The 17,848-nt window shown below is 47.9% G+C and overlaps 1 protein-coding gene across 1 annotated transcript in view; it reads right to left on the bottom strand.

Annotated features, from left to right (window-relative positions):
* The window catches only part of LOC143981287 (sodium/glucose cotransporter 2-like), a gene marked incomplete at its 3' end in the record, with an annotated part of 47,923 nt that extends 30,462 nt beyond the window's left edge, over window positions 1-17,461 (bottom strand). Inside the window, 7 exon segments of the mRNA XM_077479085.1 lie at window positions 3,267-3,347; window positions 3,820-3,925; window positions 6,688-6,792; window positions 9,189-9,248; window positions 13,498-13,602; window positions 13,729-13,800; window positions 17,161-17,461. Of these exon segments, the coding sequence (XP_077335211.1) occupies window positions 3,267-3,347; window positions 3,820-3,925; window positions 6,688-6,792; window positions 9,189-9,248; window positions 13,498-13,602; window positions 13,729-13,800; window positions 17,161-17,286 (655 nt within the window).
* Window positions 17,462-17,848: the final 387 nt, after the last annotated feature.

Here is a 17,848-nt window from a genome sequence, read left to right as displayed (position 1 = left end):
TAACACGCTTCGATCCTCCTCAGGTCAGGACTATACTTCACTCCATTAGGTTTGTGCAACATCAATGGTGGTGAAAAGCAAACATAGGGCCAAGATACAGTATATACAGTACTTGGAAACTACAGGCCAATCAGCCTTACATCAGTGGTATGTTAACTATTGGAATGAATGATGTGGAACTATATCCAAGAATTTGCTGATGGAGGAGCTCAATTATGGGGGGTGGAGGAGCTTAGTTATGGGGGATGGAAGATAATCATAACCAGTGGGGAGGGAGCAGACACACAGAGTGGGGCTCAGGAGCAAGCATGCACGAGTGCCCCCATGGTAAGCGGTTTGCTATGGGAGCACTTGGAGAATAGGAGGCAGGAGCTCCGGCAGGGGACCCCAGAAGAGGAGAATTGGGGTTGCCCTGTGCAAAACCATTACAGTGCAGGTAAGTATGATGTTTGTTTTTTTATAAAAAGATTTACATTTAATATCACTTTTAGAGGAGATATGATCACAATATATAGATCTGAATGAGTGACTTGTATATGAGTGAGTGACTCGCTCTCTTGCCACCAATGTCCATTTGCAGCTTTTACGCGGTCCTTTAACCCGTAGGGTCCTGACACGACACACTTACAACATTGACATACACATATTATGGCCAATTTATTATTATTTTTGGACAAGGTCTAATTAACCTACCTGCATGTCTTTGGAGTGTGGGAGGAAACCGGAGTACCCAGAGAAAACCCACACAGGCACAGGGAGAACATGCAAACTCCAGGCAGATGGTGTCGTGATCAGGATTTGAACCAGCGACCCTTCTTACTGCTAGGTGAAAGTGCTAACCACTACACCACTGTGCCGCCCACTACACCACTGTGCCACCCACTACACCACTGTGCTGCCCTGTAAATGGAGACTCTATTATTGAGACATAATGAAGTTGGAGGAGAGAGACGTTCAGTCTTGAACTGTGAAGGGGTTTCTTTTCTGCTAGTAAGGATGTGGCTCTTCCTTCCATAGTTGGTGGAGCGAAGAATGTAGATGAATTCAGAAAACCTTTAGATGTGTTTCTTAGTGAACACAATGTACAGGGATATAGTATATGGTGGGGATACACACTATTAAGGTGAATTGGATGGACTGGTGTTTTTATTCAACCTTCCCATATATGTAATGTCCTGCGGGGCTCTACATCTCACTTCATGGGGTTCATCATTCCTGATACAAAGTCCTGGTAAAGGAAGGTCAATAGCTATACTTCCAGGAGGTTTTATAACTGGAAGATTGTAGGTAGGTGGCTATCAGGGGTAATGTGTCTGCCTGCGTTGCATGTTTCCATTGGCTGTGCTCTTCTCTTTATGTTGGATGAGCCGGTTGGGTCTCAAATGTTACATTATTTGCATACTTACCTGTGTCCTCCTGGACTGACAGCCGGGGGTAACCAGGCTGTAAAGGTTAACTGCCACCTCTGACAGGCCCACCAAGATAAAAGGGGCCACCTCCGAGTCCCTGGGTTTGTTCCTGGGGAAATACTACCAAAATGTATCTTGATACTCTACTGGAGAGGTCATCCCTTTGGGGCGGGGTGATAGGAGCCTAATTGGGGTTCCTGGTGAGGGTTCTAAGCCTGGGGATCCTATGGACTTGTAGCTTCTAATCATGGACTTGTTGCCTCTATGGATTACTGCCATTGTGGACTCTTAAGCCCCGTACACACGAGAGGACTTATGTCCGACAGACTTCCAAAGGAGTTCCGCCGGAGTTCCGCCGGAGTTCTGACAGACTTTTCGGCCGAACGGACTTGGCCACACACGATCACACTAAACTCCGACGGATTCTAACGTGATGACGTACGACCCGACTCGAATAAGGAAGTTCATAGCCAGTAGCCAATAGCTGCCCTAGCGTCGGTTTTAGTCCGTCGGAGTAGCATACACACGAGCGGATTTTTCGAAGGGGACCGGGTCCGGCGGAGTTCCGTCGGGAAAATTTGAAGCATGCTTCATTTCTAAAGTCCGTCAGACTTTTGCGAAGCTAAAGTCCGTTGCAGCCCACACACGATCGGATAGTCTGACGGACTCGGTCCTTCGGACTTTGGATGTTGAAAAGTCTGCTCGTGTGTACGGGGCTTTAGGAACTTGCACCACCTCTTGTGGATTTTTACCCTGATGGACTTTTTCCTTACAAGGGATTGCGTTATGGACTTACCTTCTGTGTAAGAACCGCACACTGTATAGGGTATAGAGGACCTCTGTACAGGACCAGCGTTGAAGCCACTTTGTGAGAACTGTCCTGTTATCAGCAACTACCTCAGTAAAGGTTTTTTTTTGGTTCTCTTGCTTTGCCTGGTCTGAAATCTCTCAAAGGGGTGCATGTGCAGCGTATCTAAAGAACGTGGCCTTCAGCACCACAAGGGTACAGAGCTAGAAGAAGATATACCACATGGGTCTAACCTTGCAGGGGTGACAGTTCCTATGGAAGAGGTTAAGTACTTAGCACCTCCACTAGCAGCCGGTTCCCCACAATTTTGGACCAGACCAGTTATGCAGAATGTCTAGGGACCCAGCCTGAAGTCACGGGGAGAGGAGAGATGCAGAGGGGCCCCTGGGGAGTCACAAAAGAGAGAAATGCAAAGGGACCAATGGGAGCCATGGAAGAGATGGATGCAGAGGGGCCTAATGGGAGTCATGGTAGAGAGAGATGCAGAGGAGCCCCTGGGGAGTCACAGAAGAGAGAGATACAGAGGGGCCAATGGGGAGTCATGGTAGAGAGAGATACAGAGGAGCCCCTGGGGAGTCACGGAAGAGAGAGATACAGAGGGGCCCTGGGAGAAGAGAGCAAGAGGTTGGAGAGAGAAAGTTTCCTGTATCCCATAGCAACCATGGGATGTGTCACTGGGAGGGAGGTGACAGGAACCTTCTGGATTGGTGGAGCCCGGCGCAGGCTCAGTGATACCGGCCTCTAAGTGCTGCACACCGGGGAGTGGTGAGAGTGTCATCAGTGTGAAGGGATCGGCACCGAGCACAAGGCGCTAACAGTGTCTTTGCAGCTCATGTTTAGGCCCGGAGAGCTGCCTTATTGTTGGCTGTCACATGACTGCAGTTCAGGAATTAAACATTGTAGTTCCACTTGTCTGCACACGGCCGCCTAAGCCCCGCCCACGAGGTACCACATGAGTGTCTTCCACCGGCTGTGACTGTTATCAGAAATCCATTATATAGATGTCACCCCCCCCCCCCCCCCCCGTATGAAACCCGCAGTTCACTCACCGTATCCGGCCAGGACACAGGCCCCTCCGATGATAACAAAGGTCTGCACAGTGTCCGTATACATGAGTGCTGCAAGACCCCCTAGGAAGGAAGAATTGGGGGGAAGAGATGAGAGGCAGAAATATCGAAATGAGGTGCAATTACATCCCCGTTATCTACATTTCATGGTTTATTCCTTCCTAGATGTCTCCACAACGGAACAATTGTTATTTAATCTCCCTGAATCTAATCATTCACACGTTGTGATATGGAGATCCCAGCGAGTTCCGGGACATCGCCCTTATGGAGATTGAGGCGAGTTCCAGGCCAGTTTCAGGATGTCACCCGTATGGAGAACCAGGCGCGTTCCGGGACGTCACCCGTATGGAGAACCAGGCGCGTTCCGAGACATCACCCGTATGGAGAACCAGGCGCGTTCCGAGACGTCATCCGTGTGGAAATTCAGGCGAGTTCCGGGACTTCCCCCATATGGAGATCAAGGCGAGTTCCGGGATGTTGCACTTATGGAGACCGATGAGTTTTATCACAGAGCAGAGGGAGGGGCTCAACTTACCGGTCACGGTGTATATGGTGGTGATCAATAACAAGGCGATGACAGAAAGATAAATATTCCAGCCCAGGGCAACCTGTATGAAGATGGCTCCAGAGAACATGTCCACCTGACACAAGCAGAGAAGAGGACCGGTCACACACGAATAAGTACCTGTATGAAGACCCCCACCTCCACCATATGTGCCACTGAGGGAGGACCTTCTACCACCACACCGCTACCATATGTGCCACTGAGAGAGAACTTTCTACAACCCCACCTCTACCATATGTTCCGCTGAGGGAGGACCTTATACCACCACACCACTACTGTATGGTCCACTGAGGGAGAACCTTCTACCACCACACCACTACCATATGTGCCACTGAGGGAGGACTTTCCACCACCACATCTCTACAATATATGTGCCACTAAGGGAGGACCTTCTACCACCCCACCTCTACTATATGTGTCACTGAGGGAGGACCCTATACCACCACACCACTACTGTATGGTCCACTGAGGGAGAACCTTCTACCACCACACCACTACCATATGTGCCACTGAGGGAGGACTTTCCACCACCACATCTCTACAATATATGTGCCACTAAGGGAGGACCTTCTACCACCCCACCTCTACTATATGTGTCACTGAGGGAGGACCCTATACCACCACACCACTACTGTATGGTCCACTGAGGGAGAACCTTCTACCACCCCACCACTACCATATGTGCCACTGAGGGAGGACCCTATACCACCACACCACTACTGTATGGTCCACTGAGGGAGAACCTTCTACCACCCCACCTCTACCATATGTGCCACTGAGGGAGGACTTTCCACCACCACATCTCTACAATATATGTGCCACTAAGGGAGGACCTTCTACCACCCCACCTATACCATATGTGCCACTGAGGGAGGACTTTCCACCACCACATCTCTACAATATATGTGTCACTAAGGGAGGACCTTCTACCACCCCACCTCTACTATATGTGTCACTGAGGGAGGACCCTATACCACCACACCTCTACTATATGGTCCACTGAGGGAGGACTTTCTACCACCACACCTAGTTAGTCATAGTTAGTATGGTTGAATAAAGACACCAGTCCATCCAGTTCAACCTGAGTGAGTGTCTACAATTGTCCCTATCCCTGTACATTGCACACTCACAATGGTCCCTACCCTCAAGGAGCCCAGAATCCAAGGTCCCCATACATATACTAGGGTCAATTTTGGACAGAAGCCAATTAACCTACCTGCATGTCTTTGGATTGTGGGAGGAAACCAGAGTACCCGGAGGAAACCCACGCAGGCACAGGGAGAACATGCAAACTCCAGGCAGGTAGTGTCATGGCACCTCTACTATATGTGCTACTGAGGGAGGACTTTCCACCACCACATCTCTACCATATGTGCCACAGAGGTAGGACCCTATACCACCACACCTCTACTATATGGTCCACTGTGGGAGGACTTTCTACCACCACATCTCTACCATATGTGCCACTAAGGGAGGACCTTCTACCACCCCACCTCTACCATATGTGCCACTGAGGGAGGACCTTCTACCACCACACCTCTACTATATGGTCCACTGAGGGAGGACCTTCTACCACCACACCTCTACCATATGTGTCACTGAGGGAGGACTTTCCACCACCACATCTCTACCATACATGCCTCTATGGGAGGACCTTCTACCACCCCACCTCTACCATATGTGCCACTAAGGGAGGACCTTCTAACACCTCACCTCTACCATATGTGCCACTGAGAGAGGTCCCTGTACCACCACACCTCTACTATAGGTGCCACAGAGGAAGGACCTTCTACCACCACACAGCTATTATATGTGCCACTGAGGGAGGACCTTCTATCACCAAACATCTACTATATGTGCCACTGAGGGAGGACTTTCTACCACCACACCTCTACCATATGTTCCACTGATGGAGGTCCCTGTACCACCACACCTCTACTATAGGTGCCACAGAGGAAGGACCTTCTACCACCACACAGCTATTATATGTGCCACTGAGGGAGGACCTTCTATCACCAAACATCTACTATATGTGCCACTGAGGGAGGACTTTCTACCACCACACCTCTACCATATGTGCCACTGATGGAGGTCCCTGTACCACCACACCTCTACTTTAGGTGCCACAGAGGAAGGACCTTCTACCCCCTACACCGCTATTATATGTATCACTGAGGGAGGACCTTCTACCACCAAACATCTACTATATGTGCCACTGATGGAGGTCTCTGTACCACCCCACCTCTAACATATGTGCCACTGAGAGAGGAATGTCCACCACTCCACCTCAACCACTGAGGGAGGTCCTTTTACCACCCTTCCCTACCATATGTGCTACTGAGAGAGGAACATCCGCCACTCCATCTCTACCATATGTGCCACTGAGGAAGTTCCCTGTACCACCAAACCTCTATTATATGTGTGGAGGGAGGACCTTCTACAACCCCACCTCTACCGTATGTGCCAACAAGGAAGGACCTGTATAAAGAGGGCTCCAGATATAATGTCCAAATAAGACAGGTTTACATAAGGACTGGCCATACATTATAATCCTTGATAGGGGTAAGGATACTCAGTGTGGTAATATTATGGGGGTATATCCTGTAATAGGGGTAAGGGTTCTCAGCATGGTAATATTATGGGGACATATCATATGATAGGGGTAAGAGTACTCCGCAGGAAAACAATATTCGTATATAAATTGTGGTGTAGAGGGTAAGTTGTCCTCATGTTGGGGCATGCTCGCTGTTGGTACACTGGGCTCAGTAAAGAACATGTTACCACAAATACTAAATGGTCACATGATATTTTCATCAGCATCATCAGCTGAATACTTACAGAGATCTTAGTAAATATATACATGGCCAGAGAAAGCACGGAGAGGTATATCTGGATTCGTTCTCCTCCAAAACGTTTCTTCAGGTATTCTGGCATTGTCACCACCTGGTGGAAATAACAAATCCTATGTCATCTCTTTCCCACCACGTACTATGTGCCACACAGAAAGACGTTGTTTCCTCCCTTCTCTAAAATATGTACCATTGAAGGAAGGACCTTCTACCACCCCATCTGTACCACGTGTGCCACTGAAAGAGGACCCTGTACATCTCCACCTCTACCGTATGTGATACTGAGGGATGACCCTGAACTAATCCTTCTCCACAATAAGTGTCACTTAAGGAGATCCTTGTACCACCCTGCCTGTACTATATGCACAACCTAAAGAGGACCTTGTACCACCAAACCTCTACCATTTGTTCCACTGACGGAGAACCTTGTACCACCACATCTCCACCATATGTGTCACTGAGGGAGAAACTTCAACTACCCCACATGTAGCATATGTGCCACTAAGAGAGGACTTTCTACCACTTGACCTCCACCATATGTGCAACTGAGGGAGGACCTTGAACCACCACCCCTCTACTATTTGTGGCACAGAGGAAGGAACTTGTACCAAGCCTCTTTCCTCTACCATGTGTGCCACTCAGAGAGCAGTTTGTACCACTCCACCTCTACCGTATATGAGGGAGGACCTTCTACCACTGCACCTGAACTGTGCAACTGAGAGAGGACCTTGAACCACCGCGCCTCTAGCAGTTGTGGCACTGAGAAAGGACCTTGTAACACTTCTCTGCTACCATGTGCCACTGACTGGGAATGTTGTACCTCCCTTCTTATACCATATGTGCCACTGAGGGAGGACCTTATACCATCCCTCTTCTACCATATGTGCCACTGAGGGAGAACCTTACCATCCCTCTTCTACCATATGTGCCACTGAGGGAGAACCTTATACCATCCCTCTTCTACCATATGTACCACTGAGGGAGGACCTTATACCATCCCTCTTCTACCATATGTACCACTGAGGGAGGACCTTATACCATCTCTCTTCTACCATATGTACCACTGAGGGAGGACCTTATACCATCCCTCTTCTACCATATGTACCACTGAGGGAGGACCTTATACCATCCCTCTTCTACCATATGTACCACTGAGGGAGGACCTTATACCATCCCTCTTCTACCATATGTACCACTGAGGGAGGACCTTATACCATCCCTCTTCTACCATATGTACCACTGAGGGAGGACCTTATACCTCATTGCTTCTACCATATGTGCAACTACAACTAACTGCTACCAGAGTACTGAGCTTCAAGTGGTGTGGCCCTGTGTGGCCAGGTACACATCTATGTTACTATCCCTGTTACTCTTCTAGCCCTCAAACTCCTCCAGCCACTTGCCTGTGGTACCAGCCCTGGGACTCCTCCAGCCACTTGCCTGTGGTACCAGCCCCAGGGCTCCTCCAGTCACTTGTTTGTAGTACCATCCCTGAGAATCCTCCAGCCACTTGCCTGTGGTACCAGCCCTGAGACTTCTCCAGCCACTTGTCTGTGGTACTGGCCCTTGGACTCCTGCAGCCACTTGCCTGTATTAAAAGCCCTGAGACTCCTCCAGCCACTTGTCTGTGGTACCGGCCCTTGGACTCCTGCAGCCACTTGCCTATATTAACAGCCCTGAGACTCCTTAAGTCACTTGCTTGGGGAACCAGCCCTGAGACTCCTTCAATCACTTGCCTGCAGTACCAGCCCTGAGAATCCTCCAGCCACTTGCCTGTGGTACCAGCCCTGAGACTTCTCCAGCCACTTGTCTGTGGTACTGGCCCTTGGACTCCTGCAGCCACTTGCCTGTATTAAAAGCCCTGAGACTTCTCCAGCCACGTGTCTGTGGTACCGGCCCTTGGACTCCTGCAGCCACTTGCCTGTATTAAAAGCCCTGAGACTTCTCCAGCCACTTGTCTGTGGTACCGGCCCTTGTACTCGTGCAGCCACTTGCCTGTATTAACAGCCCTGAGACTCCTCCAGTCACTTGCCTGTGGAACTAGCCCTTAGACTCCTCCAGTCACTTGCCTGTGGAACCAGCCCTGAGACTCCTTCAATCACTTGCCTGTGGTACCAGCCCTGAGACTCCTTCAATCACTTGCCTGTGGTACCAGCCCTGAGACTCCTTCAATCACTTGCCTGTGGAACCAGCCCTGAGACTCCTTCAATCACTTGCCTGTGGTACCAGCCCTGAGACTCCTCCAGCTGCGGGTCTGTGGCACAAGCCTAGAGATCCCTCCAGCTGGTCTCCTGTCTCCATTGATATTTATAGGTACATAGTACAGCGATAATCATTATGGAAGGATTTGCACTGGTTTAGCACCATTGTTAAATAGGAGTGGGTCACAATAACTTTTGAACTTTGATCATCTTTAATTCCTAAAGTGATTAGAAATGCCAAAAAAAATCAATATAATTCATTTAATATCTAATTTTCATTTGTTCTCACCTCGGCTGTCAGATATACGGGAACAAAAATCCAACCCATGAGCAAAACCACAAAGAGAGCCTGGAGAGAAGGAGAGAAAGGCGAGAGATTTCCCATGAGAGAAGAACATCCCGGAGTACGGCGGAGCTTCTGCTGCTTAGGAGGTGTTCAAAATCATTATCCATATCGTGTATCCTGATCCCACAGAGGAGTGCAGGAGAGGAGAGCCGGGAAAAAGAAAGGGGACGAGAGAAAGTGAGGAGAGTCTTGTGAAACAAAGAGAAGACACAACTCAGAGTTTGGAGTCCAGGGGAGAGGAGGAATGTCTGGAGGAGAGGAGGAGTCCAGAGAAGAGGAAGAGGTAGAGAGTCTGGAGAAATAGAGGAGAATACAGATAAGGGGAGAAGAGCCCAAAAAACAGGAGGAGAGTATGGAACAGAGGTGGAGAAGGGAAGGATATACTGAAAAGGAGAGGAGTTTATAGAAGAGGTGGAGAATCTGAAGAAAAGAAATGAGGACACAACTTAAGGCCCACACACACTATTAGATTTTCTGCAGATTTTTGTCTTCCGATTTACCAAAACCATGTAGTAGAGGGCCGGCCTGACTGAACACACATTGAACCCCCGAGGAGAGACCTCATATTATCGGGTTTTGGTAAATCTGAAGACAAAAATCTGCAAAAAATGGAATAGTGTGTAAGGAGTCTTAGAGTCCGGAGAAGATGAAAATAGTTTAAAGGAGAGGAGAGGAGTCTGAAGAGCAGAAGAGCTGGAGAAGAGAAAAAGAAGACACAACTCTGTGAGTGGAGAAGAGGAGTAGAGTCCAAAACAGAAGAGACGAGAGAAGAGGTTGCAAGTCCAAAGAGTAAGAGAGACCAGAAAAAACCCGTAGAAGAGGAAGAGAGTCTAGAGAAAAGTCTGGAGAAATGAAGGGGAGTCAGGAGAATAGGTGCAGAGTCATGAGAAGGGGAAAAGAGGACAGAGAAGAGCAGAAGAGTCTGGGGGACAGGAGGAGGAGAGTCCAGATAAGAGAAGAAGAGACCAGAGGAGAGTCAGAAAAGTCAGGAGAAGAAAAGAAGAGTTTGGATACGAGGAGGAGAGTACAGAGAAGAAGAGATTTCAGAGAAGTGGTTGAGAGTCCACAAAGGTTGTTGAGAGTGGGGAGAAGGGTAGAATGGGAGAAGAGTCTGAAAAAGAGGAGGATAATATGGGGGAGGGGAAAAAGGGAAAAGAGTCCAGAAAAGAGAAAAAAGTGTCCAGAAAAAAGGTAGAGAGGAGGAAGAGAATAAACAGAAGAGGGAGAGAGTCCTGAGAATAGGAGGAGAGTCTGGAGAAGAGGAGACAAGTACAAAGAAGTCTGGGGTAAAAAAGAGAGTCTGGTGAGAAAGAAGTCTGGTGAAATGGAGAGGAGTCCGTCAGTCCGGACTTTTTTTTGTTTATTATGTTACTTTATTTTTTTTACTTGAAATGTTGTTGCTCTCTCATAGATGGACCATGTGATAGAGTGCTGTGATATCGGGGGGTTAATGGGTGCGAATGGCGGTCTATTGGTGTCTTCCCGGCCACTGCAGCCAGGGAGAGATAAACCCAGAAATTGGGGGTTATTTACTAAAGGAAAATTTGCCTTTTGTAAATAACCCCCAATGTGAAATACTCATCACTTCTGTTCATTCCCCGGAGAGGAGATCAGCAAATGAACGTTCACTGATCTCCACTCATCCACATCCTCCACGTTGGCCCCAGGCCAGGCCTGCAGGTGGGACAGAGGAGGAGCCCAGGGATACCTTCTGCAGGGTGTGGAAGTGATATAGTGCTGGTAGACAAGTGGTTAATAAAGAGCCTAGAGAAAAGAGAGTTTACAGAGAAGTGGAGGAGAGTTCAGAAAAAAAGAAGAGTCCAGGGAAAAAGGAAGGGAGTTCAGAGGAGAAACAGAGCGTCCAAACAAGAAGAGAGTTGAATAAAGAGAAGAAATCCAGAGGAGAGGAGAGTCCAATGAGGAGGAGCCCAGAGAAGAAGAGAGTCCTGGGAAAAGGAGAGGAGGATAGTAAGAAGAACTTCACACCTGGAGAAGAGGTTCTGCAGGCACCCAATACTTCCCTATGGGTAATGAGTATGCAGATAACCTCGGTGTTTATCATGGTATACAGCTCGGTGTTTATCATGGTATACAGCTCGGTGTTTATCATGGTATACAGCTCGGTGTTTATCATGGTATATAGCTCAGTGTTTATCATGGTATATAGCTCAGTGTTTATCATGGTATATAGCTCAGTGTTTATCATGGTATATAGCTCGGTGTTTCTCATGGTATATAGCTCGGTGTATATCATGGTATACGGCTCTGTGTTTATCATGGTATATAGCTCAGTGTTTATCATGGTATATAGCTCAGTGTTTATCATGGTATATAGCTCGGTGTTTCTCATGGTATATAGCTCGGTGTATATCATGGTATATAGCTCAGTGTATATCATGGTATATAGCTCGGTGTATATCATGGTATATAGCTCGGTGTATATCATGGTATATAGCTCAGTGTTTATCATGGTATATAGCTCAGTGTTTATCATGGTATACGGCTCAGTGTTTATCATGGTATATAGCTCAGTGTATATCATGGTATATAGCTCAGTGTTTATCATGGTATATAGCTCAGTGTATATCATGGTATATAGCTCAGTGTTTATCATGGTATACGGCTCAGTGTTTATCATGGTATACGGCTCAGTGTTTATCATGGTATATAGCTCGGTGTTTATCATGGTATACGGCTCAGTGTTTATCATGGTATATAGCTCAGTGTTTATCATGGTATATAGCTCTGTGTTTATCATGGTATATAGCTCAGTGTATATCATGGTATATAGCTCAGTGTATATCATGGTATATAGCTCAGTGTTTATCATGGTATATAGCTCAGTGTTTATCATGGTATATAGCTCTGTGTTTATCATGGTATATAGCTCAGTGTTTATCATGGTATATAGCTCAGTGTTTATCATGGTATATAGCTCAGTGTATATCATGGTATATAGCTCAGTGTTTATCATGGTATATAGCTCAGTGTATATCATGGTATACGGCTCAGTGTATATCATGGTATATAGCTCAGTGTATATCATGGTATACGGCTCAGTGTATATCATGGTATACAGCTCAGTGTATATCATGGTATACGGCTCAGTGTATATCATGGTATATAGCTCAGTGTATATCATGGTATATAGCTCAGTGTATATCATGGTATATAGCTCAGTGTTTATCATGGTATATAGCTCAGTGTATATCATGGTATACGGCTCAGTGTTTATCATGGTATATAGCTCAGTGTTTATCATGGTATATAGCTCAGTGTTTATCATGGTATACGGCTCAGTGTTTATCATGGTATATAGCTCAGTGTATATCATGGTATATAGCTCAGTGTTTATCATGGTATATAGCTCAGTGTATATCATGGTATATAGCTCAGTGTATATCATGGTATATAGCTCAGTGTATATCATGGTATATAGCTCAGTGTTTATCATGGTATATAGCTCAGTGTATATCATGGTATACGGCTCAGTGTTTATCATGGTATATATCTCAGTGTTTATCATGGTATATAGCTCAGTGTATATCATGGTATACGGCTCAGTGTTTATCATGGTATATAGCTCAGTGTATATCATGGTATATAGCTCAGTGTTTATCATGGTATATAGCTCAGTGTATATCATGGTATACGGCTCAGTGTTTATCATGGTATATAGCTCGGTGTTTATCATGGTATATAGCTCAGTGTATATCATGGTATATAGCTCAGTGTTTATCATGGTATATAGCTCAGTGTATATCATGGTATATAGCTCAGTGTATATCATGGTATATAGCTCAGTGTTTATCATGGTATATAGCTCAGTGTATATCATGGTATACGGCTCAGTGTTTATCATGGTATATAGCTCGGTGTTTATCATGGTATATAGCTCAGTGTATATCATGGTATATAGCTCAGTGTTTATCATGGTATATAGCTCAGTGTATATCATGGTATATAGCTCAGTGTATATCATGGTATATAGCTCAGTGTTTATCATGGTATATAGCTCAGTGTATATCATGGTATACGGCTCAGTGTTTATCATGGTATATAGCTCGGTGTTTATCATGGTATATAGCTCAGTGTATATCATGGTATATAGCTCAGTGTTTATCATGGTATATAGCTCAGTGTTTATCATGGTATATAGCTCAGTGTATATCATGGTATATAGCTCAGTGTTTATCATGGTATATAGCTCAGTGTTTATCATGGTATACGGCTCAGTGTATATCTTACTTACATTCCATTCAAATCCCGCCACTGCAATGCCACTTGCTGCCCCGGTGCCGGCCAGACCCACAAAGTGCCCGCTGCCGATATTGCTGGCAAAAAGAGACGCCCCGACCTGCAATGGGGAAATCACCATCAACCTTCCTATCAGAGATAGCGGGAGATTCCCCGGCGGGGGTGCGATCAATATATTGGACCATATGGAGTGATTGGTGACGGCCTCATATATTCAGGAACTTACCGGAAACCAGGACATGCTTCTTCCCGCCAGAAAGTAACCGCCAACCGTTCCACGATTCGCACGCCGCATGGACTGAAAGAGAATCAGAAAGCGATAAATGTCCAGCTTTGTAGTCCTGTGTGGTGCGTCCCAAATCAGGACTATATAGGGAATACATCTTGTGGGACATCGGGGGAGGGGATTGGACATATCAGGCCATATAATGTATCGCCGAGGTACTATAGAGCGCTCAGCAAAATGAAGAATTCTGGTTGGCCGCACCTCCAGTAAAATCACCTTTAACCCCGCCCCCCCAATTTCAGAAATTCATATTTTATTGGTTTATTTTTTATCAATTTACAAAAGGAAAAGTTAGCAAACAGAAGAAAAATCCGAATCAGATCAGTATTTGGTGTGACTTCCCTTTTGGATTCAAACCAGCATCGGTTCCTCCACCCGCAGTCAGGGGTTTTGTAGGATTAGAATCAGGAGTAATGTAAGCGCTAATGATCATCAATTTCATATGACGGTGGAAACGCACTCATTCACCGAAACAGAAACAGCTGTGTAGGGGCTTAAAACTGGGTGAGGAACAGCCAAATTCTGCTACTGGGCTGAGGTTTGATGTCACCGGCCGTACACCATGGCAAGACTGAGCACAGCAACAAGACACAAGGGAGATATACTGCATCAGCCACGTGTCGCCCCCCAGGCAAGCATTTCACACCAGACTGGTGGTTCATTGGGACCTGGGAAACCCCATCTACTGTCTGGAGAAGCCAGGAGGAAACCGGTGGGACCCAGGTACCCCCATCTACTGTCTGGATATGTCTGGTGGAAACCAATGGGACCCAGGTACCCCCATCTACTGTCTGGATATGTCTGGTGGAAACCAATGGGACCCAGGTACCCCCATCTACTGTCTGGAGAAGCCAGGAGGAAACCGGTGGGACCCAGGTACCCCCATCTACTGTCTGGATATGTCTGGTGGAAATCAGTGGGACCCAGGTACCCCCATCTACTGCCTGGATAAGGCTTGTGGAACCAGTGGGACCCAGGTACACCCATCTACTGTCTGGAGAAGTCTGCTGGAAACCAGTGGGACCCAGGTTCCCCCATCTACTGTCTGGAGAAGTCTGGTGGAAACCGGTGGGACCCAGGTACACCCATCTACTGTCTGGATATGTCTGGTGGAAACCAATGGGACCCAGGTACACCCATCTACTGTCTGGATATGTCTGGTGGAAATCAGTGGGACCCAGGTACACCCATCTACTGTCTGGATAAGGCTGGTGGAAACCAGTGGGACCCAGGTACCCCCCATCTACTGTCTAGAGAAGTCTGGTGGAAATCAGTAGGACCCAGCTACCCCCATCTACTGTCTGGATAAGGCTCGTGAAAAACAGTGGGACCCAGGTACCCCCATCTACTGTCTGGTGGAAACCAGTGGGACCCAGGTACACCCATCTACTGTCTGGATAAGGCTCGTGAAAAACAGTGGGACCCAGGTACCCCCATCTACTGTCTGGTGGAAACCAGGTACCCCCATCTACTGTCTGGTGGAAACCAGGTACCCCCATCTACTGTCTGGTGGAAACCAGGTACCCCCATCTACTGTCTGGTGGAAACCAGGTACCCCCATCTACTGTCTGGATAAGTCCGGTGGAAACCAGTGGGACACAGTTACCCCCATCTACTGTCTGGAGGAAACCAATGGGACTCATGTACACCCATCCATTATCCGGAGAATTCTGGTGGGACCCAGGTAACCCCTTCCTACTGTCCAGAGAAGGCTGGTGGAATCCAGTGGCACAAATATTGATTGGATTTGGTAGAAGAAGGCAAAGTGGATCATCCCAAATATTGATTGGATTTGGTAAAAGGCAACGGGTGGGTCATCCCAAATATTGATTGGATTTGGTAGAAGGCAGCAAAGGGGAGGTCACCCCAAATATTGATTGGATCTGGTAGAATAAGGCAAAGAGGGGGGGTCACCTCAAATATTGATTGGATTTGGTAGACGAAGGCAAAGGTGGGGGGGTCACCCCAAATATTGATTGGATTTTCTCTTTATTGATGACAATAAACTATCAACACTTCAATGTCTGAAGTCTTCATTTCCAGCATCACGCTTGCCTAAGATTTTTGCACAGTGGTGCGGGTGACTGGGGGGGGGGGGAGGGGTCAGGGTTCATCGCTCAGCTCCGGATTCTTCATGTGAATCCGTCCGAATCCGGAATCTCCAATCAGCCGAAATTTACACAAATGAAGCAAATTCCTTCTTCATGTAAAACAATTCATTAGTTACCAAACCAACCGTCTCACCCTGTGCAACGCTCTGCAGACCGTCTCGCCCCACGCAATGTTCAGCAGGCCGTCTCGCCCCACGCAATGTTCAGCAGGCCGTCTCGCCCCGTGCAATGTTCAGCAGGCCGTCTCACCCCGTTCAATGCTCCGCAGGCCGTCTTGCCCCGCGCAACGTTCTGCAGACCGTCTCACCCCGCACAACGTTCAGCAGGCCGTCTCGCCCCGTGCAATGTTCAGCAGGCTGTCTCGCCCCGTTCAATGCTCCGCAGGCCGTCTTGCCCCGTGCAACGCTCCGCAGGCCGTCTCTCCCCATGCAACGTTCCGAAGACCGTCTCGCCCCGTGCAACGCTCTGCAGACCGTGTCACCCCGTGCAACGCTCCGCATGCCGTCTCACCCCGCGTAACGCTCCGCAGGCCGTCTCGCCCCGTGTAACGCTCCGCAGGCCGTCTCGCTCCGCATGCCGTCTCGCCCCGCGTAACGCTCCGCAGATGGTCTCCCCCGTGCAAGGTTCTGCAGACCGTCTCACCCCACGCAACGTTCTGCAGACTGTCTCACCCCGTGCATCTCTCCGCAGATGTTCCATCCTAGATATACTCCACCCTATACTGTATATACAACTTCCCACCCCATATACGCCCCACCATTATTGAAGAACAATGGCGCTGTGTTTGGCTCTCCTCAATGTACAATACACACAATGGTCTCTTTCTCAGTCAGTTTGTCCTTCCATTAGACCAGAGGTCGTAAACTGTGGCCCTAGGGCCAGATTTGGCCCTTTGTTTGCCCTTATTGGGCCCTTGAAGCAATTATTCCTGCCACTGACACCAAAGATCAGGCATTGTTTACCCCCACTGGGCACAGTCCAGCCCCCCTAGCCCTGTCCTAGACATTCCATTGGCTGGTAGTTCAGGGTATTCTGCTTATAGGATGAGCCCCCGGTGGGAGAAACATGTTAACAACCTCATACATCTGCCTATATTGTAATATATGGATGGCGGAGATTCCTTTCCCATGTCAGTGTTGCCGGAGCTCTGCATCCCCCATATGGATGGAAACCAAAGACTGAACAAGAAAAGAGCCACCAAACCTCGGGGGAGGGGAATGAAGCCTCACTAAGCAGTAGCGTGGAATGTGCAGTCACTCACCCACAGGCCGACTCCTATAACGATGACAAAATAGGTGACAATCACCCCAATGTCTGCGGGGTTACTGATGGTGGCCGAGTCCTTGGTATCAGAGAGGGACTGGTTGGTGGGTGGAATGGTGGTCATTGTGCGTCTCTCTTCCTCGCTCTTCTCTGCCTCTCACATTACTTTGCCTCTTCTCTGCTTCTAATATCTGCGGCTTCTGCTTAACAGGCCGTGACCATTAACTTATTTCTTGTGTCAGAACACAGCAGGTCTGGCTTCTCATCAGCCAATTCCCCACGGATCATCATATTCTCAGGTCCAGGGCAATTCCTGCTGACCACCAACATCTCTGCAAGCTGGCCGTGGCATCCACAATCACCATGAGAGGACGAAAGCTGGCCACACGCTATGATCTGATTGGTACAATCTTCCCTATGTAGTGTGAGGACCTACCTGACTGCATAGAAATGAATGGATTACTTAGGTAAGCCCGTAGGGACCCTGGCCCCGTTCCCTTGTATCCCCATCTAAATTCCGAGCCTTGATGGTAACCTGTAACCAGCCTGAGCTCTTTTTCCAAACTCTGCAGAGCTTCCCTAAGCTCAGGGGGTTGATTGCTTTTGCCTGTTACTGCAAAGGAGGTTCTGGTATTTAGAGGGTGGAAGGAAAATTCCTGAGTTATGTATCTGACCCAACCAATCCA

Source organism: Lithobates pipiens, unplaced genomic scaffold, assembly GCF_037356315.1.
Source record: "Lithobates pipiens isolate NorthernLeopardFrog02 unplaced genomic scaffold, aLitPip1_a1.2 Scaffold_132, whole genome shotgun sequence".
Lineage (NCBI taxonomy): Eukaryota > Metazoa > Chordata > Amphibia > Anura > Ranidae > Lithobates > Lithobates pipiens.
The sequence above is the reverse complement of the archived record's forward strand: the minus strand, read 5'-3'. Positions and strand labels throughout refer to the sequence as shown.